Here is a 27,661-nt window from a genome sequence, read left to right on the forward strand (position 1 = left end):
GATTTCGAACTGTGGCTTTGTTTTTATGGCGTTGACTTGAACTATGTTAGATCATAACAATTATCAATTGTTCAAGTACAAGTGTACAACCAACTCCTACCTCTTCTCTGAATGGAAATACCAAGCTAACGTTCGACATCAAACTTATAAGGTCACAGTTAACAACCTAAAAGTGATTTAAGGTCTTAGTTTGCCAAAAAATAAATCAAAAGGTGCTTTATTAGAAAAGTTGCACCATAAAATGTCATTTCTACCAAAATTTCCAAAAGTAAATTAAAATTAAATCTTAATTAGTATAACTAACTTCTTTTTTCAGAATTTAATCAATAAAATTCAGTTCAGCAAAAATAATTTCATGAGAACAAGCCTTTAATTACTAAGTGGGACATAAAAGGAAAAAGAAAAAAGAAATATATATAGAAATAAATTAGCAGTGTATTGAGAATTGAGGTTATGAAAATTCTTAGAGCATCTTTAATGGTTAGCTAATATCATTGTTTCTTGGTATGCCACATCAATTTTTCAAGCAACAACATTTTCTAGCAATAACATGCTCCAATGGTTAGCAAGTAGCTTGAATTTTGTTTTAACTTCTTTTTTTAATTTTTTTAATTCTATTCTTACGTCTACTTTCCTAATAATTAGGGGGGAAAAGCTTATTTTTTTTCCAAGCTAATTAGCTTGGTGGAGCTAATTTGCTTTGTCTAACTCATTTAACAAAATTGCTCCAATGGTTAAGCTACTTGCTTGAAAGTTTTGGAAATTGCAAGCAAGTCCCTAAATGCAACCATTGGAGTTGCTCTTACGGTCTTACCATATTTTGATTTGTACTTTCGTTTCATAAAGATTTAATTCCTAAGAAGGGCATAAAAGGAAAAACAAAAAACAAAGAAGGAAATTAGTAAAACATGGAAATAAATCAATAGTATCTTGAGAATTGAGGTTATGAAATTGTTACCATATTTTGGTTTTTATTTCATGCTTTTATTAAGATTTTCATCTATTTATGCGCGGAAAAAATGATTTACTGCTATATTAAAATAAATGAAATTATTAATATTTTCACATTTAATAGTAACACGTCAGCATGAACAATAAGTATTAGTAGTATGTGTACCTCGTTCTTTATATACCCTAAAAGAAGGAAACTTCATTTACTTTACTTACTAACATCGTATATACCTTTCTAGGACACACAATCACGCCCAAAAATGATTAGTAACGCTTTATCTTTAGTTTTTTTCACCTCCATCCTCCTAATCTATTCAGGCCAGATAACAGGTAATTTAGACCGAGTTCTCTTATTCTATTTAAAATATTAGATAGTATTCTGGTTGAAATAAATATATATTTCATATATTGTTTTTACATGTAGATGGACAATCCCAATGTGCTTTCTGTATTGCACATCCAAATGCCTCAGATGTTGTAATACAACAAAAGCTAGATTATTTTTGTGGAACAAATCCAGCATCTTGTGCACTTATACAACCAGGACAACCATGTTATGTGGCTAATGATCTCAAGACAACTGCTTCTTATGTCTATGATTATTGGTTTGTTGCTGGTGCTGATTGCAATTTTGATGATACTGGACTTCAGACTAACCAAGATCCAAGTAAGACAATTCTTTATCTTGTTAAAAGTATATTTCACAATTTTTTAAAAATATACTTCATACTTCGTACTCTGTATTATATATCTCTATTCTATAAAAGATAAATCACATTTCCTACGTTTCAAAATATTAGTTGTGCTTTGAATTTTAGTACTATCACAAACTGCATTTTGATTTTTGACCAGTATTTCTAACACAAATTCTTAACTACATCCGGTGTACAATAAATATTGTAAGAGGTATGCAAAGTTAACCAAAATGCTTAAAAGTTACTTTAATATAAGTAAAAGTTATTTATATTTTAGTGATAATTTTTTTTCTTTTCAATAAGAATTATACTTTCAACTCATAATGTATAAAGGTAATCGTGTAACCCTATAAAAAGTTTATCCATCAAAATTGCTTCATAATATAAAAAGTTAATCAAACATGTTAACGGTTACTTAAAATTGGGTAAAGTTATCCTAATGTGCAACAAATTTACTTACACACCAGGTGCGTGCAAGACCTATTACATTTGTAATTTATATGTAAGGATAAACATGGTAATCGAGATTTTGTTGGATTCGTTTCAAAATGTGTTTTCAATATACTTCCAACCTTTTATAGCTTCAAATGTATAATTAGATTTATAAATGTTACACTAACAAACGTGAAAGGTAAAGGGTCATTTACCAATCAACAACTTTTATGTAAGACCGCCTTACCGAAAAGACCAGTTTAATTGTTTAACTAATTGGTTCCGTTTCTTAACTAAATTAGTTTCGGTACTTAACTAATTGATTTCATTGCTTAACTTATATGACACCAAGGTGATCTTTTTTGTAACACCGTCTTATCTAAAAGTTTGTATTTACCACTTTATAAGCCACGTTTGGTTACAAGTTGTCATAAGTCATGTTTGATTACAAGTTGTTATAAGCCATATATATTTGGTTACAAGGTGATTGTATTAGTTAGTTTCACTGGCCAATAACAATATTACTCCGTAGTTAGTTTGACTTCTGGTTGTATTTAACTATTTGGGTAAAAGTATTTAATAACTTTTTTTTTTCCCTTTTTTTTTGGTACAAATGAGTCTCAGGGGCAATAAAAATAACAAAGGATATACATAGTAAGGGATTAAAACTTGTAAATTGTAACCTACTCTCACAAGCCCAAAATCATAAACAATAGAAATCTTCGCAAAACTTATTGGAAAAAGTATTTGGTAAATACTCCCTCCGTCTCTTTTTTTGTTCTTTACGTTTTCCTTTTTGTGTGTTCCAAAAGGGAAGTGATAAATCCAAGGAAAATTTTACTTCTTCCAAGGAAATCCACATTTTTTTATAGTTGATTTCCTTGGAAGAAGTGAAATTCTTCCTTGGATTTATCATTTCCCGTTCCAAAATGTTCTTTACATTTTCTTTTATATTATCACATAAATGTTTAATATTCTATCAAAATTTGTGTCCAATGATTACTTTAACCAATTAAATTTATTGGTTCATTTAATGTTTCACACTTTTCCATTGGGACATTAAATTATTTCATTTTTCCAATATCAGAATTTTGAAAAACATTATAAATAATTGTAATTTGTCTTGTTTAAATAAAAAAAAATAGAGGAATCTCAATGCATATTAATTAGCTGCTAACTTTTAGTTATTCAATAAAGCTAAAACTCTAAAAGAAGCTTTTATACAGTTCTACTTTCTAATCAAACATGCACCAAACAGATTAATTAATTTGCATTAAAATAAACTTATAACCAAACTTGACCGAAGTATATTATTATTTGGGATCTTGTTAAATTTATTTCATAATGTAATTAATTATTGATATGTAATTATTGCATACACATATCTCTAAGCTTTTTTTTTTTTAGCAGAATTGTAATTGAAAATTTTGATATTTGTTGTGGTAGGTCATGGAGACTGCAAATTCTTGACGAAAAATTGCACATCAGGATCGATGAAGTCATGGAATACCGCAAAAGTTTCTCTTTAAAGTAATTCTTTGTAATTGTACCGTTTATTTAAAATTAAAATGAGTAATGCCAAATAAAATCATGTTTTAAATTTGACAATTAGTTAAGATTTGGATTAAAAATCGGAAAATGTGGTTATTGTGTTTCAAATCTGGAGGCCTCTCGTGAGTTAATACAAAACGCTAGATTTTTGTTGTGGGTTGTAAACACAAATTTCAGAGTCATTCGATCTTCTTCTAGGGATGAGAATATGGGAGTGATTTAGGTTTGTCGTCTGTTTTCTCCTCCTCGTGAGGAATGATGTAAAGTACTCTATTTATAGAGTGAGAAAGTTTTTTAGGGTTTTTATGTACATTGGGCCTTCTTGTCTTAGACTTGATACTCATGACCCATTTATAACAGTTTAACCCATTTTGTCAGATTTAACCATTAAACATACCCGAGTTTGATTAAAATAACTAAAATGGGCCAAATTAATTTAGGTACCCAAATTAATTTAGGTACCCAAATTAATTACTTTTGTTCACCGTCAAACAATTATTGAGTAAATACTTTAACTTTTAACCCGAATAATATCCGGCGTGACACGTACTACAAAATTTCCGTGCCTACATGGGTATATTCCAGAATCTTGTGATCTTATTCAACCAAGAGAGCCATATCGCCTCTTTGTGTTTAATGATTGGTATGTTGGGGGTGCCTGTCAAAGGACCAATTCAACCAAAAGCTAAAGCTTATGGTTGAAGCCTATAGGCCTCCTCATACCTAGCGCGAAATATTTCACTTTGAAAGGAGGATTGGATGAGATTTCAACCCGTGACCTTTGCGTCACGTTGGCTCTGATACCATGTCAAATGATCAACTCAACCAAAAGCTAAAACTTATGGTTGAAGCCCCAAGACTAGTTTTATATATATCTATCAGTGCCGAATGCAACTATGATGGTGCTGAAATTATGGTTTACCAAGATCCAAAATAGTTTTTTGGATCTATAAATTCATCTAAAAGATTAATCATAAATGAGTAATTATCAATTACGTATATGAATTTTTCATACACAATTAATTTTAACGAAAAGATGGGAGATCATACTCCGTATTGTTTATTATTGTAGGTAGATCGCGGCACTATAATATTTAAAGGCGTATATTTTTTTACGAGTATTAATTTTGAATTTAAAATACGCCTTACTTTTGAAAATGCATGGTTGTTGCATCGGTTATATTTCATAACCCTAATAAAAACATATATTTATTTTGTGATAGGTCATGGTGACTGCAAATTCAAGTGTAGGTAGTGGTGAAGGGTCGCACAACATCATGCCGGTTTGGGAAGGACGTGTTAAATATTAATCTAAAAAAATCTAGAAATATGTGATTGTAAATTATAATCTAGAATAATCTTAGGAAATATCTAGGAGCTAGACTAGAAAAATCTAGTAACTAAAATATCTAGAATTATTCCAAGAAAAATCTAGATAAACGAGGAGAGTAGAAGAATCTAGAAACTAGAATACAACCACTATAAATATGTTGTATTTGCATAAGTTTAGAGGTGAGCAAATCAAATAGAGCTCCCACACAAAAATATGAGGGGTAGAAACAAGTGTTCTACCAAAGAAAATATAGTTGTACAATTCTTATTAATGTAATCAATGATGACAATACAATTTTGTTATATAATTGAGGTCCATCAAAACTTCCGCGTGCGTCCTCAAATTTCTATCAGGACGCGCAAGCTTATCTTTATAATAATCCTCTATGAATTTTGTAGTGTGCTATATATTTTGTGATTCTACTGTGCCATGTACTAAAAATTAAAGGAAGTGTTGTGGAAATAAATTATGTTTTAAAATTGACATATTATACCGTATTTATATTTTACAATCACTACAAAATGTCTAACTATTCCTCCGTATAAACAAGCTCTTAATTAATAAGGTCTTGGACTAGTGTCAAAAATTAAGTGCGTGTATACAATGGAACACAGATTCAAATCGCTCTTCCTTATTCATGGAAATGCTCTTGTGTTTCGTTCGACCAAAATAACATTCAAAGTCAATGGTAAAAGTTTCATGATTACAAAGCATTATCCAACCAAGGCAACACAAAGTCAAAAGGCCACAAACAAAACCTAAGCATGGGACATCAGTTGCACTTGCTATAGCTTACACTTCGTTATGTTGGACTCTAGCTTACACTTTGTTATGTTGGACTTATGTTGACTTATTTTAAACAAAATAAGCTTATATAAGTTAAGTTAAGTTAAATTTAGATAAGTTCGATAATATAAATGCATAAAGTAAGTTTTTTCAGGCATTTTCACATACAAATAAGTTTATTTCAGACAAAATAAGTTCAAATAAATTCAGATAAGTTAAGATAATTTCAATTATATTCAGATAAGTCCAGATAATATGAATTTAGAAATAATAGGTCGAATAGATATAACGGATCCTCAACATTTTCAATTCTTTAGGAGATACAAATTGTAATTTTAGTGTGAATTCAATTATTACACAAAGTATGAGTTATTTTTAAGAAAGAAATTACATCAAAGTTTGAATTTAGTTCGTTGACAAAAAAATATTTTGATATCCTATGTTGAATAATAAAAATCAAAATAATGAAATTTCTGTTAGAAATGATGTGGTTACTTTCGTGAGAAATTACATTTTAAAAAATGTGGCAAACTAGCTAGGACGTTAAATCACTATTAATTTTTTTTACCGAGACTTTAAGTCCGATTTTGAGCATTGACATTGATTTTCTGGCAGCCCTTAGAGAGACGAGGACTGACACGAGTGTTGTCTGATGCCGCATTGATTTGGTATTTTCGGTGTTTATATGTCATTTTCCTCCGTTGTTTGAGTGCATTGAGCTCTTCGATCTATGACATGTGGAAGTAGTCATAGCTAGTTAAGCATTTTGAGTTTAGGCTATCATTAATTTATGATATACTTGAAATTGGTTGGTTAATAAAGAACGATGTTAGATCACAATAATTATCAATTGTTCAAGTACAAGTGTACAACCAACCCCTAGCTACCTCTTCATCCTCTGTCAACTGAAATACCAAGTACTATCTCCGTCCCTTAATACTTGCACCGCTTCTATAAATGAAAAACTTTATCAATATTATATTATTTCTCACACTTACCTACGACCCCACTTACACCCCTAGTCCCTATAAAAAATCATTTAAAAATCAACACCCCTCACTCACCACTTCCCACCCCTTACACATCTCTCACTAATTATATTAAAAAAATATCCCACTATCAACAAACACCAATTAAATTAATAAGTCAATTCAAATATCTTAAACTCTGCACCGATCAAACCGGTGCGAGTATTAAGGGACGGAGGGAGTAAAATGCTAAAAATTCTAAGCCAATGCTCAAAATCAGACTTTTAAGGTCCCGACAAACAACCTGAAACTGATTTAAGGTTATAGTTTGTCTTTTTTTTCAATAGGGCTTTATCAGAAAAGTGGCACCATGAAATGTCCTTTCTACCAAAATTTCCAAAAGTATATTAAAATTAAATCTTATTTAGTAAAACTAACATAAGTTTTTAGTATTTGATCAACAAAATTCAATTCGGCAAAAATAATTTCATGAGAACAAGACTTTAATTCCTAAGTGGGACATAAAAGAAAAAAAAGAAAAAAAGGAATAGAAGAAAAGAAGCAAATTTGTAAATATAGAAATAAATCAAAAGTGTATTGAGAATTGAGGTTATGAAAATTCTTACCATATTTTAATTTGTATTTCCCTTTCATAAAGATTTAAATTCCTAAGTGGGACATAAAAGCAAAAAAAAAAAAATTAAAAAAATACAAGAAGCAAATTAGTAACCATGAACATAAATCAATAGTGTATTGAGAATTGAGGTTATGAAATTATTACCATATTTTGATTTTTATTTCCCTTTCATAAAGATTGTCATTTGTTTATGCGAGTGAAAAACGATTTACTACTATATTAAAATAAATGAAATTATTAAAAGTTTCACACTTTAATAGTAACACGTCATCATCAACAATAAGTATTATTTAAGTAGTATGTGCACCTCGTTCTTTATATACCCTATAAGAAGCAAATTCATTTACATTACTTACTAACATCACACATATCTTTATAGGACACGCAGTTTGCACCCAAAAATGATCAGTAACGCTTTGTCTTTAATTCTTTTCACCTCCCTCCTTCTAGTCTATTCAGGACAGATAACAGGTAATTAAATTGAGTTATGTTGTTCTATTTATATTATTGTATAGTATTCGGGCTCAAATATATATATTTCATATATTGTTTTTGTTTGTAGATGGACAACCCCAATGCCCTTTTTGTATTGCGAATCCAAATGCCTCAGATACAATGATACAACAAAAGCTAGATTATTTTTGTGGAGCAAATCCAGCATCTTGTGCACTTATACAACCAGGACAACCATGTTATGTGGCCAATGATCTCAGGACAACTGCTTCTTATGTCTATGATTATTGGTTTGTTGGGGGTGCTGAATGCAATTTTGATGATACTGGACTTCAAACTTACCAAGATCTAAGTAAGACAATCCTTTATCTTTTCAAAATTACTTTTTTACAATTTTTTAAAATATAATGGTATTACGTATTACTACCTCTGTTTCATAATACTTTGTATTATTTGTGGTTAATATATATACGAATATTAAGACAAAGATAAAATGCGTAAGCAAGTGGGTGAAATAAGATAAAGTGCGTAAACAAGTGGGTGAGTGTATAAAAAATGAATAAAGTAAGAGAAATTTTGCGGTAAGATGTAAATTTTGGGGGTTGAGGGGGTAATATGGTACATTTCCATCTTCAAAAATAGTACTTCCTCGGCTAGCTAATAGTTGCAACACTTTGTTTTTTGCATTATTCACATAATCTACTTTGTTTATTTTTTATGATATATAATTTAGGAAAAATATATTCATGTGGGACTTTGTTAGGTTCGTCTTAATATATACGAAGTAATTTGCGCGAAAATCAATTTTTTATAACTTTTAGTTATCGGTAATTAAATATATTAATTATGCAAGATATGCATTGGCAAGCGTGAAAAGCAAAGTGTTGCAACTAAAAAGAATCGAAGGAAGTATAAAGCAAAATGTTAACAATTACGTTGTTGGATTTATTTCATAAATAATCGATTATTGATATAATGCAAGTAATTTTGCATATGCATAGCTCTAAGCTTTTTTAGCAGAATTTTAATTGGAAATTTTTGTTTTGTTGTGGTAGGTCATGGAGATTGCAAATTCTTGCCACAAAATTGCACATCAGCATGAAGACATGAAGTTATATATGGATGACCGTAAAATTTTCTCTTTAAAGAAATTCTTTGTAATTGTACCGTTTAATGGAAATTAAGATGAGTACTTCGAAATAAAATCATATTTTAATTTTGACAATTTATGAAGAATTGGTTTTAAAATGGGCCAAAATTTAATGCATTAATTACTTAATGATCAAGTGCACTTGAAAAATCGATGGTTATTCATTGTGATCAAATATCAGTCCAACTATACATTTTTTTTTTTTGGGATAAGTAAGAAAGATAAAGCAATGAATATTTTCATATTAGCCATGTCTAGTTACATATATAGGTTAACTCTAGAGCCAGTCTAATGTATAACACATCTGATAGAGCTTGATATGGTGAACAATCGGGTCATTAATTTAGTATAAGAAAAGGATAGGAAAAAGGATAACGGTAGAGATAAAAATAAAGAATGAATCAATTTTAGTCTCTTATTTGGTATGAGTTGGGTTAAAAAGTTAGAGTAACTAGCAAATTTATTAAGGCTGCGTTCTATTCACCTGATTTCCACTTATTTTTCCTGAACTTATCTTATCTGAACTTATCTGAACTTATTAGAACTTATCACAATTTATTTTAGTTATAAATTGTATTTGGCCAACCCTTATTTTTCCTGAACTTATTTTATCTGAACTTAATTGAACTTAACTGAACTTATTTTTCCTGAAATAAGTGAAAATAAGGTGAACAGAACAGGGCCTAAAGGAGCTTTAGCAAGTTTCTTAATCTTTCCATTAAGGGTGTATTTGTCTTTTATCCTTAAGCTTATTCCTTATCTCCACCCTTTACTTATTGTTTGGGCTCCCAATTGATTCTCAATTGGGCCACTAAGTCCAAAGCCCAATGGCTCTAAACGACAACATCAAACCTACCAATGGCTATTCAGCCATCCATTAAGGCCCAAGGCCCAATAACAATAAATGACCTATGGGCATTTATTATGCAAACACTATAAATAGGCCGCCAAGGCTCACACCTCAAGGTACGTCCAATTTATCGCCTTAAGACTACTCTTCTAGAGAACTTCTCTCTAGAATCCGAGCATCATTCTTACTTAGGCATCGGAGGGGCTTTCCTCGGAAACACCCCCGAGGCTAGTGACTTTGCTCTTGTGCAGGTGAATTCGGACTCCACTCATTCAAACAAGCAAGATCTTCAACACATACAAAAGGGCCTTCATTCGAAGCCCATTGTTTCCATCTTTACAACACCGGAACAATTTGGCGCCGTCTGTGGGGAAGAACACTTCAAAGCCTTTGAAAGACATCAATCACCTCTTTCCGCGAAAATGGTGAACGATGTTGTTAACAACAATGACGACGATATGATGGTGCGGTCAGATTCAGAATCTGACCAAGAGGGGCACCCTCAATCGATGGCGAGGTCACAGCCAAGCAGAGCTACGACCGCCACAAATGCAGGACCTCCGATTCCAACTAGGGAAGAGCTCACTGCGGCCATGACCATCATGCAAAACTTCCTCTTCAATGAGAAGCAGCAAGGACTGGCAAATGACCGCAGAGAAGAGAGGAGGACCAGGCGAAGGCTGAACGAGCCACCCAGTGTGGAAGTGTCCAGACCCGAACGAGAACTCCTTCCCTTGACAGGTACACACTTGACGTCGAGGTGGATGGAAAGCACGTGGGACACCCAAAAAAGGGCACAACAGCAACCAGATTGGTTTGCGAGACCATCGCCTACTCCAACAGCTCTCCAAAGCGAATCAACTACTCGTAATCCTCGGATCCGAAGCTCGGTACTCAGCAGGTTGAGGCCCTCGGTCCACTCAAGGTTAAGACCTTCGATCCATACGAGACTCGGGGTAGGTGAGTCGAGCAGATCTGGCGAGCGACCCGAGGTCAGTAGCCGAGAAAGAAGAAGAGACGGGAGGCATGATCGAACCCCTAGCCCCCATCGTACGCCCGAACGTTCTAATCACAAAGCCTCGGCAAACGAAGGCATCAGGGCTAGACTCGGGAAAAGAATCATGACTCCTACGTCATCCCCTTTCTCGGACGAGCTGATCATGGAAGAAATACCGAAGGTAAGGCTGCCAGCTCACCTAACCTACAGCGGAATCACAGATCCGAGGGATCATGTCATCTCCTACGAGCAGCAGATGTTCTTGAGTCCCTACTCCGAAGCATGCTGGTGTAAATACTTCCCAACCACGCTAACCGGAGTGGCGGGAGAGTGGTTTAGATCGCTGCCGAAGGGATCGATCAAGAGTTGGAAAAAGCTGAAAAAGAGATTCTGCACACAGTTCGTGAGCAACAATCGCCCCGAGCGAACCACAGCAGAACTGACCTCAATCCAACAAGAAAGAGACGAAAGTCTGAGAGAATTCATGGCCAGATTCATGAAGGAATCAACAAACATACCAAACTTGCAGCCAGACGTGGCCATCTTCGCCTTGAAGCACGCGCTCCAGGAAGGGAAGTTCCGTGACGAACTCTCAATGAAGAACCCCTCCAGAATAGCTGACGTGCTCCAAATGGCTGATGCGTTCATCAGAACCGAAGAGTTCAACAAGGCCGCTGCAAGACTGAAAGGATCGTCGGATCCGAGAGACACAAAGAATACTCAGAGCAAGCCCGAGGGCGGCTCAAGGAAGGGGAAAGAGAAAGTAGGAGCTAGAGAGATGAGCCCGAAGAAAGACGGGAGAAGGGGTGAACTTCAACCCAAGTACACCAACTACACTCCACTAGCTCTGCCCCGAAAGGAGATATTCAGCCTCAATAGAAATGACGAAAAGTGGAAACTACCTGGGAAGCTCAAGTCCAACCCAGCTCGGAGAAACAAGAACAAATGGTGCGAGTTCCATGATGACTTCGGTCACCATACCGAAGAATGCAACTCGCTGAAAGACAACATTGAGGACCTCGTTCGCCGAGGCTACCTGAAACAATACTTGTTAGACCGAAGGGAGGAAAAAGAAAAGGCCGCAAGCGGCAAACAACACGAGCAACCCCAGAAAAGGGTCTACGAAGCAACAGGGCACAAGAAAAATGACATCCTAGTGGTGTTCGGGGGACAGAAGTCTGGCCAGGCCAGCAAAAAACACCTAAGAGCCCTCTCCCATCGGGTCAACTTCAGCGCGGTTGGAGACAACCAACCACACCCCCCGAACATGACCTTCACTGCTGATGATTGCTTCGGAGTCCAGTACAAACATGACGATCCTCTGGTCATTTCCATGGACCTCAACAACCACAACGTACATCGAGTGTTAGTCGACGGAGGAAGTGCCGTCAACATCATCTTCAGAAACTGCTTCGAGCAGCTGATCCTCGAAGAACCAGAGGAAGCACTGACGAAAGTCAGTTATCCTCTGATCGGATTCAACGGATCCGCAGCTATCCCTCGAGGAAAGATCACCCTGCCAGTCACAGTGGGCGAAGGCCAGGCAGCAAAAACCCTTCGGGACGAATTTTTGGTGATGGACTGCGACTCCGTATACAACGTAATCATGGGGAGAACCATGATTCACAAGATGCAAGCAGTCCCCTCCACATACCACCAGCTGATGATATACGTCTCGGATGCAGGATTCGCCGAACGAATCAGAGGTGATCAAGAAGTGGCGAGAAGAACCTGCCACACTGCTGTCCGAAAACCCAAATTGGAGGACGGCCCCGAGGAAGGAAAGGGAGCTAAGGGAGAGGAAAGCGAGGCAAAAAGGAGAAGAGCAAGCACGAGCAGCTTGTCTCCCGCAGAAGTTGATGCCCGCCCCGAAACCCCATCTCCCGAACCAGATCAAGAAATGGAGGATATCTTCCTCGAAGATAATTCAGACAGGAGCGTCCGAATAGGCAAGGGCCTAAGCTCGGGGCTCCGAATCGATTTGATCCGACTACTCAGGGATCACAAAGACATCTTTGCATGGTCAGCAGCAGATATGCCAGGGATAAATCCGAAGCTGATTTGTCACAAGCTGGATGTCAACGCTGAAGCTCGGCCAATCAAGCAAAAAAAGAGAAATTACTCCTCGGAGAAAAACAAAGCCATCGCCGAGGAGGTTAAAAAGTTGCAAAAGGCCGGATTCATCGAACCATGCATGTATCCGAAGTGGCTGGCCAACGTGGTGATGGTCAAGAAAGCGAACGGCTCATGGCGAATGTGCGTAGATTTCACAGATCTGAACCGAGCCTGCCCCAAAGACTGCTATCCCCTGCCAAGGATAGATCAACTGGTTGACTCCACCAGCGGCCATGCACTGCTCAGCTTCATGGATGCCTTTTCAGGCTACCACCAAGTATTCATGCACCCCGATGACAGGGCAAAGACAGCGTTCATCACAAGCGCAGGAGTGTTCAACTACAAAATGATGCCTTTCGGCTTGAAAAATGCCGGAGCCACCTACCAGAGGTTAGTTGACCACGTCTTCGCCGACCAGAAAGGGAGGAATGTGGAGGTCTACGTGGATGACTCCATCGTAAAAAGCATCAAGGAGGAGGACCATGTCAAAGACTTGGCAGAGACCTTCGGAAATCTGAGGAAATACAGCATGAAGCTGAACCCAAAAAAATGCGTCTTCGGGGTGAAGTCAGGGAAGTTCCTCGGATTCATGGTGAGCGAAAGAGGAATTGATGCGAACCCAGACAAAGTCCAAGCGGCATTGGATTTACCCGAGCCGAAGACCAAGAGAGATGTGCAGAGGCTAACCGGCAGGTTAGCCGCACTAACAAGGTTCATATCAAAAGCCTCGGACAAGGGAGCCCCCTTCTTCAAGGCACTGAAACCAAAGAACCTCCCCGGAGGAGAAGCAGAACCAGTCAAGAAAAAGGGGGTCCCGAGGAAAGTGGATCCCGAACTGATATGGGAACAGGAGCAAAAGGAAGCTTTTCAGCAACTCAGAGCCCACCTAGCTCAACTGCCGACACTGGCCAGACCAAAGGAGGGGGAAACCCTGTACCTATATGTCGCAGTTAGCCCTGGAACCGTCAGCGCAGTGCTTCTTCGGGAAGAAGAAAAGAAGCAACAGCCAATCTACTTCACCAGCCGAACACTCACAGGAGCCGAAACCCGGTACCCACTCATCGAGAAAGTCGCATATGCAGTAGTGGTAGCTGCACGAAAACTGAGGCCATACTTCGACTCCCACCAGATCACAGTGCTAACTGACCAACCGCTCGAAAAAGTACTCGACAAAATAGAGAGGTCAGGAAGATTGGCTGCCTGGGCCTTCGAACTATCAGAGTTCGGCATCAAATATCAGCCGAGGACAGCAATCAAAGCACAAGCATTGGCAGACTTCTTGGCCGAGTGCTCATACCAGGAAATGTTGGATGATACGAAAAGCACTTGGGAGGTCTTCACTGACGGATCTTCCACAGTAAACGGCTCAGGGGCAGGAGTTGTACTAATCCCCCCGACGGGGAAAAGCATAGAGTATGCATTGAAGTTCGGCTTCAAAGCAACCAACAACGAGGCCGAATACGAGGCCGCAATCGCAGGGATAGAGCTTTGTTTATCCCTGGAGGCCGAACATGTTCGCCTCAAAACTGATTCCCAGCTTGTAGCCAACCAGATCCGAGGGGAGTATGAGGCCAAATGGCCCAGCATGACAGCCTATTTAGCAAAAATTAAATCCTTAACGTCAAAGTTAAGATCCTTTGAAGTCATCCTCATTCCCCGAGGACAGAACACGCAAGCAGACGCACTGTCAAAACTCGCAAGCTCAACACTCATCGACCTAAACAGGTCGGTCCACGTGGAAGTTCACCAAGAGAGAAGCATCGACTTGCTACCCACCACAGTATGCAGCTTACGTACCGAACCTAGCTGGATGGACGCAGTAGTTGCATACAAAGAAAGGGGAGAACTTCCCGAAGATAAGCTGCAAGCGAGAAAACTGAAAAGATTCAACAGATGGTTCATCATCAGCGCCGAAGGAGAGCTCATGAGGAAATCATTCTCTGCTCCGCTGCTAAAATGTGTGGGTCCAACAGACGCTGACTACATCCTAAGGGAAATCCACCTCGGGATATGCGGAAACCACATTGGAGGTAGGACATTAGCACATAAAGCCCTTCGGGCTGGGTACTGGTGGCCCACTATGGTTTCCGAGGCAAAGCAGATGGCAAGGAAATGCGAGAAATGCCAAAAGTTCGCACCAGCCATCCATCAACCAGCTCAAACCCTACAATCAACACTGTATCCCTTACCATTCGCACAGTGGGGGTTAGACATCATTGGTCCCTTCCCCTCAGCGACGAACCAGAAGAAGTGGTTGATTGTAGGAGTCGACTATTTTAGCAAATGGATCGAAGCCGAAGCTGTCTCCTCCATCACCGAACCTCAGGTCCGCAAGTTCATATGGCAGAACATCATCACAAGGTTCGGCATACCAAGACTGATGGTCTTCGACCACGGGAAACAGTTCGACAACACCCCGTTGCAAAAGTGGTGCAAACAGTTCGGCATACACCTAGCGTACTCGGCAGTCTGTCACCCACAAAGCAACGGGCAAGCCGAAGCTGCTAACAAACTCATCCTCAACGCACTCAAGAAAAGAGTCGAGGATGACAAAAACAAATGGTTAGAAGAGCTACCCGGAACGCTATGGTCCCTTCGGACCACTGAAAAAGAAGCTACCGGACAAACACCGTTCCACCTTGTATACGGATCCGAAGCTGTAATTCCTGTGGAAATCGGAACAGAAAGCCTGAGGATCCAGGCATACAACAGATATGATGGGCTCCAAGGAGAAAGCAACAATCAACTTCTATCCGAAGCTCTCGATCTACTGGACGAAGCTCGGAACGATGCAAGGACACTCAACGCAGCCTATTTGCAGAGGGTCAACAAGCATTACAACCGAAGAGTCAACGCCAGACCTCTAAAAGTCGGTGATCTAGTACTCAGAAACGCCGCCTCGGTTCAGAAAGGACGGATCCATGGCAAACTCTCAGCCACTTGGGAAGGACCATACATCATCCATTCCGAAAAAAGGCCAGGCACGTATATGCTGAAACAGTTAGATGGAACAATCCTGAAGAACCATTGGAATACCGATGTTCTCAAGAAATATTTTGTATGATCTCTGTCTGTAAACCAAGTAAGTTGTTTAATGAGAAGAGGAAAGCCATTGGCACCATGTGTTTCATTAAACTTATCTCTATAATTATTGTCCCTTTATATATATATGCAGCCTCGGATCTGATCAATCCGAGACTAAAAACAGGTTGACTTTGCCCATTCCTTGATAAAATGCAAGAAATGACCAAATCATACACTTCAGGGAATCGTCCAGAATCCTCGGATTCGCGGTACCCTAATAAAATTTGTTCGCAACAAACAGTCGCTCGAATCAAGTTATAAAACTCCGGCTCAGATCCACGGATCGCCGAAGGCATAACTAAAGAGGCAGACTAGCGATCTCTTGCCCAGGTTTCCGAACCACAAGAGATCGGAAGAACAATCCAAACCTCTGAGCAGATCGACGGATTTGAAGAGTCTGGAAACTAAAGAGTCTCTTAGCAGATCTACGGATTTGAAGAACTCGCAAAACTAAAGAGTCTCTTAGCAGATCTACGGATTTGAAGAACTCGCAAAACTAAAGAGTCTCTTAGCAGATCTACGGATTTGAAGAACTCGCAAAGTCAAAGAGTCTCTTAGCAGATCTACGGATTTGAAGAGCTCGCAAAAGTTAAAAAGTCTCTTAACAGATCTACGGATTTAAAGAGCTCGCAAGATCAAAAGGTTTTTAGCAAGTCTACAGAAAGAGGAGCTCGAGAAATCTACGGATCTAAAGACCTAAAATTGCGAAAGTACAAATTGAAAAGAAGCAGCCAAGTAACAAACATTCATTTTTTATTCAATATTTGGGGGGAGTACAAATACACTGAAAACCTCAAAAATTGAAAACAAAATGAAACAGTTAAAATCGGCAGCCATCAACAGACAATACCGGCCTACCGAAGTACTAAAGAAAGCAAAAAGAAATGAGTACAACGCAGCGCCGAGGCAAAAGGGGGAAAAGCAAGCACATATTCGGAAGTCCTCAACTGGAACCGACCGACTCTGAAGAAGACGACTGCCCGAATCCCTAACTCTTGGGAGTCTCAGGAGCGGCCCCTAGGGGAGCATCCTTCGAAGAACCCCCAGCAGTGGTATCACCTTCGGAAGTTGCCTTCTGGGCCCGAGCCTCTGCAAGAGCAGCTTGGCGTTCAGCTTCAGCTTCATCTCGATCAGCTTGGCATTCCACCAAGTGGTCCTCGGCCTGCATCCATAGAGGAACTTTCTCGTTCCAAGGGAAGTGAGGCATGTGCTTCGCAAACATGCGCCGAGCACCCAGGATGCCGTTCCAATACTGCTCTCTACACTGATCAGCAGTGTAGAGGTTGACTCGCTCTTGCTCCAGCTTCCGAACATAGTCATCCTTTTCCCGAAGCTTCAGCCGAAGGACAGGCACCTTATCAGCTTGCTGCTGGATCAGCTCCCGATGCTGGACAAAATGGTGGAGCCTTAACTCCGCCTCTTTATGCTCCTTGTCGGCCGCTTCAAATTTAGACTTCATCTCCTGGAAGAGTCTATCTTTTTCCTCAAGTTCGCTAGCGAACTTAGCGGCCATATCCTTCTTTTCCTCAGCAAAGGAAGCGATCTTCTCAGCATCCTCTTCAACTCGGAAGATGAGCTGGCCAACCTCGGTCCCGATCTTCTTAGCAGACTCTCTAGCCTCGCGACTATAGTGAAGGTACAGCTGCTTGAGTTCCGTAAGCTCGGAGAGGAGTTGCCCAGCCTTCTGGTCCAAAATGGGAATATCACGAGCATAAGCCTCACGATATTTCCTCAGTTGTTTCTCCTCAACCGAGCTACACTCGGAAGCGAACGAAGACCAGAAAACAGCCTGGGAACGAGAGAAAGATGAGCAAAATAGGAAAAACATAAAACAAAAACACAACTCAAAGAGAAAAATCTAGCAAATTACCTCGTTCAGATAGTACTGGGCCATCATAGCCGGATTCCTCTCTTCGGCCCCAGGAACCCTCCACTGCGGGTTAGCACGAAGAAGATTCTCCCGAGCAGCCTCGGGGCCCACCAAGGATCCCACGTGAGCCAAGGGGTCCTCTCCCAAAATCGGAGCCCTGGCATATCGAGCCATCGCCTCCCTTACTTCTTCGGGGATCCGTTTTAGCGGAACATCCGAACAGGGATCAGCATGGATCAGCCTATCCAGGGCCGAGGTAGAAGTAGAACCCAAAGTTGAGTGGCGCCTCTTCCTCGTCAAACCTTGCTCGGGCTGCTCCTCCTCTCCAGCAGAGGGAACCTCCTTCTGAACCTCGGGGACCGCAGCTTCGGGGCCCGAGAGATCTATCATCTCCTTGTCTGGACTCTTCTCCCTCTCGAAGGGAAGATCAGCAGACTCCTTCTTCTCCCCAGCTACCTCAGGGACATCCGAACCAGGAACAAAATCGGCTTCAATCGCCTCCATCACCTCGGTGATATCCTGGATTTCGATCCCCAAAGCAGCAGATGGTTTAAGGGGAGAAGGGATGATATCTTCCTCGACCAGCGGCTGATCCACGGGCGGCGGTTCAGCAACCACCACACTCTTTAACTTCTGCCCTGGCAAGGGCATGAAGTGAAGAAGATTCTTAGGAGGAGGCATGACTTCCGAAACCGCTTCCTACATAGCAAGCGTTCAAAGATTAGTTTCCGAAAAAGGGAGAAACGAACTACAAAAAATCCAAGTCAGAACAAATACCTTCTCCGAGGGCTGAGAAGCCTTCGCTTTCTTCGGATGCGTGGACGGCCTCAAAAGAGTGCTACCCTTCCTTTTGCGTTGATCCTAAAAAGGGGAGACCAAGGGTCAACGAATATAAAAGAAGAAAAAGGAAGAAATAGAGAAAAAAGCGGGAAATACCCGGTTCCTAGATAAAGTGATATCTATCCGAGCCGGAGATGAAACCGAAGGAACGGCACGCGGCACAGCGTCAGTCCCAGGACCCTAAAAAGATGGTCCAGGACCAAGACGTTAGCCGACGGCCAACCGAAAAGAAAAAGATAAACAGAAAATCGAGCTTATAAATGAACACTCACCGGGTCCGAAGTTGTCTTCAACTCAGGAAGCACAACCTTCACAGGAACAGCTTCAACAGAAGAGGCGGAATCCCACGGATCAGCTCGAACTTCGGATATCCGAGCAACCCCCGAAGGAGACAACACGTAATCCTTCAGACGAGGATTACGAGGGTTATCTTTTCCGAACTTGTACTCGGGAGCCGGGTCGTGAATAGTCTTCAAATCCAAAGAAATGCCCAACTTCTTAGGATCAATGCAGCTAAAGCCGTACTCTGCAAAAACAAAGCACAAAACATGTCAGCAAAACGAAACAGGAAAGAGGACAAACTCACTGAAAAAACGGTCTCAGCCGAAAGACACCTACCCCTGTCAAAAATCCTGCTGAGACCGGCAACAGCAAGAATGTCCTCCCTCAAAATGTAATTGAGATTCGGGAGCCAGCTAGACGGCAGTCGATGGTTATCCTCTTGAGCCAAGAACCACTGGAGGAGGTCCACATAGTGGCGATGGTTCCGATCTGGAGCTGCCACACCCCTCATATCAGGATCAGGAGCCACGAACCACTTCGGAGGACGATAAAAGTTGGGATGCTTCGGATCCGTCGGCACACGGACGAGCAACCACTCCGTCTTCCAATTGTGGTCAGAGCTAAGGTAGGGGTACGCCGTGATGTAGTTCGGATCCCCCCTCTTTCGGGACTTCTTGTTGACAATGGTCCACCAACCATACCCATCACCCTTGGAAGCATGGTTGAGAACCAGATCGTGAAGATCCCGAAAAATAGCGACAGAGCAAGGGAAATTGACGAAGTCACACACCCATCTAAATCCGATTATGTGCCTCATAGATTTGGGTGTGAGCTGGGCCAAACTAATGTTGTACGACACCAAAAGCTCGGATACGAACGGATCCAAAGGAAAGCGGAGACCATTCTCCAAATGGTGAGTATACACGGAAATGAACCCCCTCGGTGGATGAGTCACCCGAGGACGCTCTTGTTCAGGAAGCTCGCACCAGTACCCCAAGGCATGCTGAATTCCGTATAGCTCCTCGGCCTTCCGATGATAATTCCCTAACTTCGCTTCCACCAACCAGTCACCGCTGACCGATTTCTCCAACGGACCGTCGATCTGCGTGGTCTCATGCAAAATTGAGGCATACTTGCCCTTCGGATCAGCTTCCGTCCAATGAACTGGAAACTCGGAGTAACGACGACGAGCACCCGAAAAGCCAGCTCTCTCACCAGAGGTTGCGCGTTCATCTTCGGAAGCATCCCAACCAATCGAACTCTTCACCAACGGCCTCTCCGAAGGTCGACCCCTCGAAGATTTCGGTAACCTCCCCGAAGGCACGTTCTCTCTCTCACTAGAGGAACCAACAACGAACTTGCTTTTGCCCCTATTCTTTGCCATGGTCGCGAAATCTCGATCTAGGGTTTAGATTGAGGGGTAGAAGGAAGAGCGAAGAAAAAAAGAGAACTCAGAAGCAAATTACCTTTTTCCGAAGCGGAATTCGCCGATAAAGCGAACAACACAAGTTCCCGAAGTCTAAAGTTGGCCGAATTTCGTAGATCTGAAGAAGCAAATTGCACTGCGATCGCCGGAATTTAGAGAGAGAATGGGTTTGAAATAAGGAGTAAAAAGTTCAAAAGGAGCAAAGCACCCAGTATTTATAGAAAAGATAAAGGGCGCATCAACTTCCTCAAACCCACGATCTCCATGACACATTACAATTCCCAACACTTGTCATCAATGCAAATCATCCCTTTTCAAAAAAGAGAGGGAACCTTCGGACTTCTGACAGCTGGAAACCCACCCATTTAATTCTAAATGGACCGGGTCTGGGGGGCATGTTGTTTGGGCTCCCAATTGATTCTCAATTGGGCCACTAAGTCCAAAGCCCAATGGCTCTAAACGACAACATCAAACCTACCAATGGCTATTCAGCCATCCATTAAGGCCCAAGGCCCAATAACAATAAATGACCTATGGGCATTTATTATGCAAACACTATAAATAGGCCGCCAAGGCTCACACCTCAAGGTACGTCCAATTTATCGCCTTAAGACTACTCTTCTAGAGAACTTCTCTCTAGAATCCGAGCATCATTCTTACTTAGGCATCGGAGGGGCTTTCCTCGGAAACACCCCCGAGGCTAGTGACTTTGCTCTTGTGCAGGTGAATTCGGACTCCACTCATTCAAACAAGCAAGATCTTCAACACATACAAAAGGGCCTTCATTCGAAGCCCATTGTTTCCATCTTTACAACACCGGAACACTTATACCAACCCCATCCGGTATAGAAATGGTAGGATAAAAATCCCAATTATTACAATAAATTGAGATTATAAATATTTAATCCTACCGACCATCCCTCTAAATAAACGAATCATATATACAAATCACAGGATGAATTCCACAACATCAACTTATACGGGTTAACTACACACAAAAACTTACTCCATATCAGTTATGACATACTACATTAGTACTTCATATGTACTAATTAGACCTGTTAAACGGTTCGGTCGGGTCGGGTTATAAAAAATTATTTTCGGGTTGAATTGGGTCGGTCATTTTCTGGTTCGGGTTTACAAATGCTTGTTCAAGATCCAGAACTTTCGGGTTCGGGTCGACCCAACGGGTTGAAAGATTTTAAAACGCGCATTATATTTTCAGTAATTTAGGTGATAAATATACAAAATATGGGCACAAATTAACAAATTTTCCTACACAAGTTTATAATTAGCACAAATTCTTATTTATAATGGGTGTACAATAAATATTGTACACCGGAGTAAAAGTTGACTCAAAATGCTTAAAGTTACATTTATATATGTAAAAGTTATCTATTTTTTAATGATAATTTTTTTCATTTGAATAAAAATTATTTCTTTAAAATCACTAATAATGTATAAATTAATCATTTAACCCTTTAAAATGTTTATCTATCAACTTTTTAATTTTATAATATAAAAGTTACAGAAAAATAGGTTAAAGTTACAAAAAACTGCATAAAAGTTATCTTGGTGTACAATAAATTTATTGTACACCTTGTGCGCGCAAGACCTTTTGTATATTTAGTCAAATTCAATCATAAAATGGTGTATAATTCAAATTAAAATCATATTACACACAACAATAGTAAAAACAACGTGTTTATTATTTATTCATAATGTCATTTGTTACTATAAATACAATGATTTTCAATCGGTCGGGTCCAAAACGGGTTCGGTCGTGATTTGACCCATTACTTTTCGGGTTGCTCGGGTTCGGATAAAATCGGGTTACGGGTCGGATTTGGGTTGGGTTGATTTTTGACTGGTCTAGTACTAATGTACACACTACATGTTACGTATAGACTAGTTACTTTCGTATATTACTTACTAGATTAGGTCCCTTACACGCATGGATTTTCTAAAATTATTTAGCCATTTTTTAATAATGCATTTGACTGAAACATTTCTCTCCCATAAGTTACCATATAATTAATAAATCTTGAACATTACTCGTTTAACCATCTTGCAATTTCAGTCCGATTACATATTGTATTTTTTTTATGCTTAGTATGCTAATTAGACCAAAATATTTGATATATTAATATGCTAATTTGACCAAAATAATAAGTAAATATATTTCATTATTAACATATTGATTTGACTAAAATATTGTTAGAATTGAGGAAAGAAGAAGAAGAAGAAAAGAATGAAAGAAAGCTTGAAGCCATTGTTGTTGAGCTTAGATCGAGCTCGTAACCTTGAGAGAAAAGTAGGAGACTACATTGTATTAATTGTGTGATTAACAAGAATAATACAAGCTTAGGTATTTATATTAAGCTATGTACAAGTTAGTATTCTAGTACTCCGTAATAAACTTCCTAAACTAATGAAACAAGCTAACAACTTATATTAAAATATAAGTTCCAACAAATATTGCCAAAAAATAACCAATATATATTTATGTGACATCATTATTTCCATAAATATTTATTCTTTTTCTATACATAAATAGTTAATAAAAATGATAGAAATTTTAAACAATAAATAAATTAAGTAAAGACTAATAATCATACTTGGTAAGATGTATTTGATCTATCTATAATTCTATATACAGTATATAGTTGGATTGAAAGAGAGTCTATAACAGGTGTTGAAAGCACAGACATTTACATAGAGCAAGTGTCAACAAAAACTGTGCTCCATATATATCATCACAAATTCACAACCCTCAAATCCCTCATAAGTCATAACAAACACAGGTTAGCTGATACAAATTTAAGTTTCATCTCATCTCTCTCTTTAAGGATACAAAATTCATGGCTTGTGCTTCAGCAATCACTCTATTTTCCTGTCTTCTTCTTTTCTTCCTACTATTTGCTGGTGAGCCTCATATTACTAGCTCATCCTTATTAGCTTTATTTTTTTTTATTTTTTTTTTTTACGCGTTTTGACTTTGACATTATTTTATATTTTATATTTTACTTTTTTTTTTTCCACTATGCTAATATTACTCCCTCCGTCCCGAAATATTCGCAACGGTTTGACTTTTTACACTTTTCACATAATTCACTTTTATCCTATTTTATTTATAGTATATGAAAATAAGTTTAGCATATAATATATATTGGCTTCATCTTAATATATATTTTCAAAATATTAATATTTATAAGCTTTTATAATATATAATTGAAGATATTGATGGTCAAAAGTGGTCCATTAGCAAGTGTGTCCAATCAAACCGTTGCGAGTATTCCGGGACAGACGGAGGGAGTATGTTCAAAATATGATTATATTATTTATTTATTTAATACTTGCAACGTTTGTATATTTTATACTATTCTCATATTTTACTTTGACTATTGTTGGTGATTTATAGATAAGATAAAATATAATCACGTAGTATCTTGCTAAATTCGTCTCAATTTATATTTTTAAAATATTAACTTTTTATAATTTTTTCCTTAAAGAGAATTAAATATATTAATAATCAAAATTGTAAATAGATATGCGTAACACTGCGATTATTAAAAGTGTTGGATTTATGTCATTGTATTTACAAATATCAATTCCTTTTTATAATTTTTGACTTATTGGAAACTGAAGATTTTTTATTATTTTTTTTGGTGAAAGGAAAGGAATACTGAAAATGTTAATGGTTGTGGGTTTGTCCTTGATTGTAGATGGAGAACAAACAAAGTTGTGCCCACCGTGGTGTGTTTCTAGGCTTGATGCTTCGAATGAACGGATCAAGATTTCATTGGACTGGATCTGTAAAAACGGAGCGGATTGTGGCCCAATAAGCCCAGGTGGCCCATGTTATGTGCAAGGTGACATTAAGGCCATGGCCTCCTACGCCTTCAATTACTATTTTCAAATGACTAGGGTGTCTGGTGGGTTTTGTGATTACGGTGAAGTTGCTGTTTTGTCTACTAAAGATCCCAGTAAGTCACTTATTACTCAAATTGAAGTACGTCTAGCTAAAAATGGCCATGGGCCGGGATGGGCCTAAACGGGCTGGGCTCGAGCCAGGCCCACTCGGCTTCGTAGCAGGCTGAAAAGTTCAAAATAGGACCCATGGGCTTCCGGGCCGGGCCATCATATCTAAGCCTAATTTTATTAAATTTAGCGTGTCTTGTCGTGCTTTTTCCCAAAAAAGGCCCAAGTCCGGCCTACGGCCACTACTTCGTGCTCGTTGCGTGCTTTTTTTGTGCCCGTGCCAAGCCAGTTTTATTTTTGTGGCGGGTCGGGTAACCGGCCCGCCCACAGCCATCTTTAAGTACATGGCTAGATGGCTCAATCCGTACATTGTTTATAAAAGAAATAAGTATATTTTAGGTATACATCGAACTTTATAAATTTGATCGTCAGAGATAATCGTCTATTCGTCTCACAACAAGTTATTGCAAGATTTTATTACGTCATTTTTCGAGACTTGCTCTTTTATTTTCTTTTTTGTGAGTCAATTGAAGAAGAAACTCTAAATTAAGAAAAGAAAAACAAAACGCTATACAAGAGAAATCTACAGAGGGGCTAAACGTGACAAGGCCACGCCCGTAATATCCTCTCTAAAATACTTCTATCTGTTCTTTTTTAAATGACACAATTATTTAGGCACGTTTGCAATTTCAAACGTTAATATCTCTAATTATGGATAAGAAAAAATTATAAAAAGTTGATATTTAAAAAATATTTATCAAGACGAATCTAATAAGATCACACACAATTATGTTTTTTTTCTTAAGTATAAATCACAAAAGGAAGTCAAAGAAACTTATATGAATAGTATCATAAAGCCAATTGTATCATGTAAATAAGAACGGAGGAAGTATAACCAAGGGTTATTACGTTCTGGTTCAAGACTTGCTCTTGGTTGTACTAACTGATTTGATTTATGTTACAGGTCACGGTGCTTGCAAGTTCACATGTACACCATATTAGAGATGAATTGTTGTTCAGAAATGCATGAAAATGAATTTCACACACTACATTCGAGGAGCAAATGCACATTACTAAGCTCCTTTTAGTGTAATGTAATTATGTAAATGACCCTTGTAATTATGTCCCCCAATGAGTGAGTTATAAGAGCATTATAAACTAGAATCAAAGGAGGCGACTTTGACATATGACCTATTGTATACGGATGCTTGGTCTTTCTAGGCCACGGCCTAATTGGCCCCCTTTAAACTGTTACGATGTATAAATGCTCGCCTTGAATTTCAAAAGACATGTATGTAACTCATATTGTTTGTATTATTGTATGTGAACAAGTATATTTTAATACTTCCAGTGTGAAATGGATGAGAAACCAAATGTAGATCAATATTTGGTGCCAATTTCGATCAGAAACGATTTATAGCCAATTCTAATGTGATTTTTTTTTTTGGGTATACACACAAGAGTAGTTGACCTTGAGTCCTTGATAGTGTTAGAGCAATTGCTAATTGCTGTACCCGGGTACAGCCAACTCTGGCTGTACCCCCCAAAAATGACGCGCGCATATTGTTTGTTCATTCTTGTCGACTGTTTGTTCTTTTTTATTGTACTGTTTGTTCATTCTTATTGTACTGTTTGTTCTTTCTTGTTGTACTGTTTGTTCATTTTTGTTGTACTGTTTGTTCTTTCATGTTGTTTTTTAAATTCATCATCAAATTTTCATAATTGTTGTATTTTTTGTTCTTTCTTCTAGAACTTTATGTTTTTTTTAATATTGTTTGTTCTTTCTTGTCTATTTGTTTGTTTATAATAATCATATGGTTAATGACCATAATTAAACTCTTCATTAATATTTTATTATTTCTTTTTGTTTGTTTGTTCTTTCTTGTTGTACTGTTTGTTCTTTCTTGTTGTTTTTTAAATTCATTCATCAAACTTATTGTTGTATTGTTTGTTCTTTCATGTTGGCTTTAAAATTCATCATAAAATTGTTCATAATTGTTGTATTGTTTGTTCTTTTTTCTGGAATTTTATGTTCTTTTTTATATTGTTTGTTATTTTTTGTTGAATTTTTTGTTATTTTTTGTTTATTTTTTTTTCATAATAATTATCTGCTTTATTGTTTGTTCTTTCTTGTTGTATTGTTTGTTCTTTCATGTTGGCTTTAAAATTCATAATGAAATTGTTCACTTCATTGGTCTTTTATGTTTTTACAAGCGCCTATATTGTTTATTTCCCAATAAATAAATAAATGTTCATTTCCAAAATAGTAAATGTTCATTCCAAATAAATAAATAAATGTTCATTTCCGAAATAGTAAATGTTCATTTTTGTAGTTTATTTCCAAATAAATAAATAAATGTTCATTTCCAAAATAGTAAATGTTCATTCCAAATAAATAAATAAATGTTCATTTCCGAAATAGTAAATGTTCATTTTTGTACCAGTATTTGTTCTTTCTTGTTGTATTGTTTGTTTTTTCATGTTGGCTTTAAAATTCATCATAAAATTGTTCATAATTGTTGTATTGGTTGTTCTTTTTTCTGGAGTTTTATGTTCTTTTTTATATTGTTTGTTCTTTTTTGTTGAATTATTTGTTCTTTCTTGTTTATTTGTTTGTTCACAATAAATATATGGTTAATGTTCATAATGAAATTGTTCACTTCATTGGTCTTTTATGTTTTTACAAGCGCCTATATTGTTTATTTCCAAATAAATAAATAAATGTTCATTTCCAAAATAGTAAATGTTCATTCCAAATAACTAAATAAATGTTCTTTTTCGAAATAGTAAATGTTCATTTTTGTAGTTTATTTCCAAATAAATAAATAAATGTTCATTTCCAAAATAGTAAATGTTCATTCCAAATAAATAAATAAATGTTCATTTCCGAAATAGTAAATGTTCATTTTTGTACCAGTATTTGTTCTTTCTTGTTGTATTGTTTGTTTTTTCATGTTGGCTTTAAAATTCATCATAAAATTGTTCATAATTGTTGTATTGGTTGTTCTTTTTTCTGGAATTTTATGTTCTTTTTTATATTGTTTGTTCTTTTTTGTTGAATTATTTGTTCTTTCTTGTTTATTTGTTTGTTCACAATAAATATATTTGTTCATTTCCAAAATAGTAAATGTTCATTCCAAATAACTAAATAAATGTTCTTTTTCGAAATAGTAAATGTTCATTTTTGTAGTTTATTTCCAAATAAATAAATAAATGTTCATTTCCAAAATAGTAAATGTTCATTCCAAATAAATAAATAA

At 37.8% G+C, this 27,661-nt stretch overlaps 3 protein-coding genes and 1 long non-coding RNA gene across 4 annotated transcripts; 3 read left to right on the forward strand and 1 right to left on the reverse strand.

The window, feature by feature from the left end:
- Positions 1-1,182: 1,182 nt before the first annotated feature.
- On the forward strand, positions 1,183-3,607 carry LOC130463691 (glucan endo-1,3-beta-glucosidase 4-like). Its single transcript, XM_056832899.1, has 3 exons — positions 1,183-1,281; positions 1,376-1,618; positions 3,525-3,607. Exons 1-3 carry the CDS (start codon positions 1,212-1,214, stop codon positions 3,605-3,607), a joined length of 396 nt encoding a protein of 131 aa, XP_056688877.1. The 5' UTR covers positions 1,183-1,211.
- A 3,476-nt stretch (positions 3,608-7,083) lies between these two features.
- LOC130462470 (glucan endo-1,3-beta-glucosidase 4-like) lies at positions 7,084-8,973 on the forward strand. The gene is made up of 3 exons (XM_056830720.1): positions 7,084-7,824; positions 7,916-8,158; positions 8,862-8,973. Exons 1-3 carry the CDS (start codon positions 7,755-7,757, stop codon positions 8,906-8,908), a joined length of 360 nt encoding a protein of 119 aa, XP_056686698.1. The 5' UTR covers positions 7,084-7,754; the 3' UTR covers positions 8,909-8,973.
- A 9,530-nt stretch (positions 8,974-18,503) lies between these two features.
- LOC130462652 (uncharacterized) lies at positions 18,504-19,746 on the reverse strand. The gene is made up of 2 exons (XR_008923275.1): positions 18,650-19,746; positions 18,504-18,571 (listed from the first exon to the last, which is right to left on the reverse strand). It is a non-coding gene; the product is annotated as an uncharacterized lncRNA (long non-coding RNA).
- A 3,362-nt stretch (positions 19,747-23,108) lies between these two features.
- LOC130462653 (glucan endo-1,3-beta-glucosidase 4-like) lies at positions 23,109-25,759 on the forward strand. The gene is made up of 3 exons (XM_056831388.1): positions 23,109-23,345; positions 24,146-24,406; positions 25,366-25,759. Exons 1-3 carry the CDS (start codon positions 23,282-23,284, stop codon positions 25,401-25,403), a joined length of 363 nt encoding a protein of 120 aa, XP_056687366.1. The 5' UTR covers positions 23,109-23,281; the 3' UTR covers positions 25,404-25,759.
- The last annotated feature ends 1,902 nt before the right edge of the window (positions 25,760-27,661 follow it).

Source organism: Spinacia oleracea, chromosome 6 (assembly GCF_020520425.1).
Source record: "Spinacia oleracea cultivar Varoflay chromosome 6, BTI_SOV_V1, whole genome shotgun sequence".
NCBI classification, from domain to species: Eukaryota; Viridiplantae; Streptophyta; class Magnoliopsida; order Caryophyllales; family Amaranthaceae; genus Spinacia; species Spinacia oleracea.

Coding starts and splice junctions, on each gene's coding strand:
- LOC130463691 (XM_056832899.1), top strand. CDS start 1,212: ATGATTAGTAACGCTTTATCTTTAGTTTTTTTCACCTCCATCCTCCTA. Junction 1,282..1,375: donor CTATTCAGGCCAGATAACAG/GTAATTTAGACC, acceptor TTTTACATGTAG/ATGGACAATCCCAATGTGCT. Junction 1,619..3,524: donor TCAGACTAACCAAGATCCAA/GTAAGACAATTC, acceptor TTGTTGTGGTAG/GTCATGGAGACTGCAAATTC.
- LOC130462470 (XM_056830720.1), top strand. CDS start 7,755: ATGATCAGTAACGCTTTGTCTTTAATTCTTTTCACCTCCCTCCTTCTA. Junction 7,825..7,915: donor CTATTCAGGACAGATAACAG/GTAATTAAATTG, acceptor TTTTGTTTGTAG/ATGGACAACCCCAATGCCCT. Junction 8,159..8,861: donor TCAAACTTACCAAGATCTAA/GTAAGACAATCC, acceptor TTGTTGTGGTAG/GTCATGGAGATTGCAAATTC.
- LOC130462653 (XM_056831388.1), top strand. CDS start 23,282: ATGGCTTGTGCTTCAGCAATCACTCTATTTTCCTGTCTTCTTCTTTTC. Junction 23,346..24,145: donor TTTCTTCCTACTATTTGCTG/GTGAGCCTCATA, acceptor CCTTGATTGTAG/ATGGAGAACAAACAAAGTTG. Junction 24,407..25,365: donor TTTGTCTACTAAAGATCCCA/GTAAGTCACTTA, acceptor TTTATGTTACAG/GTCACGGTGCTTGCAAGTTC.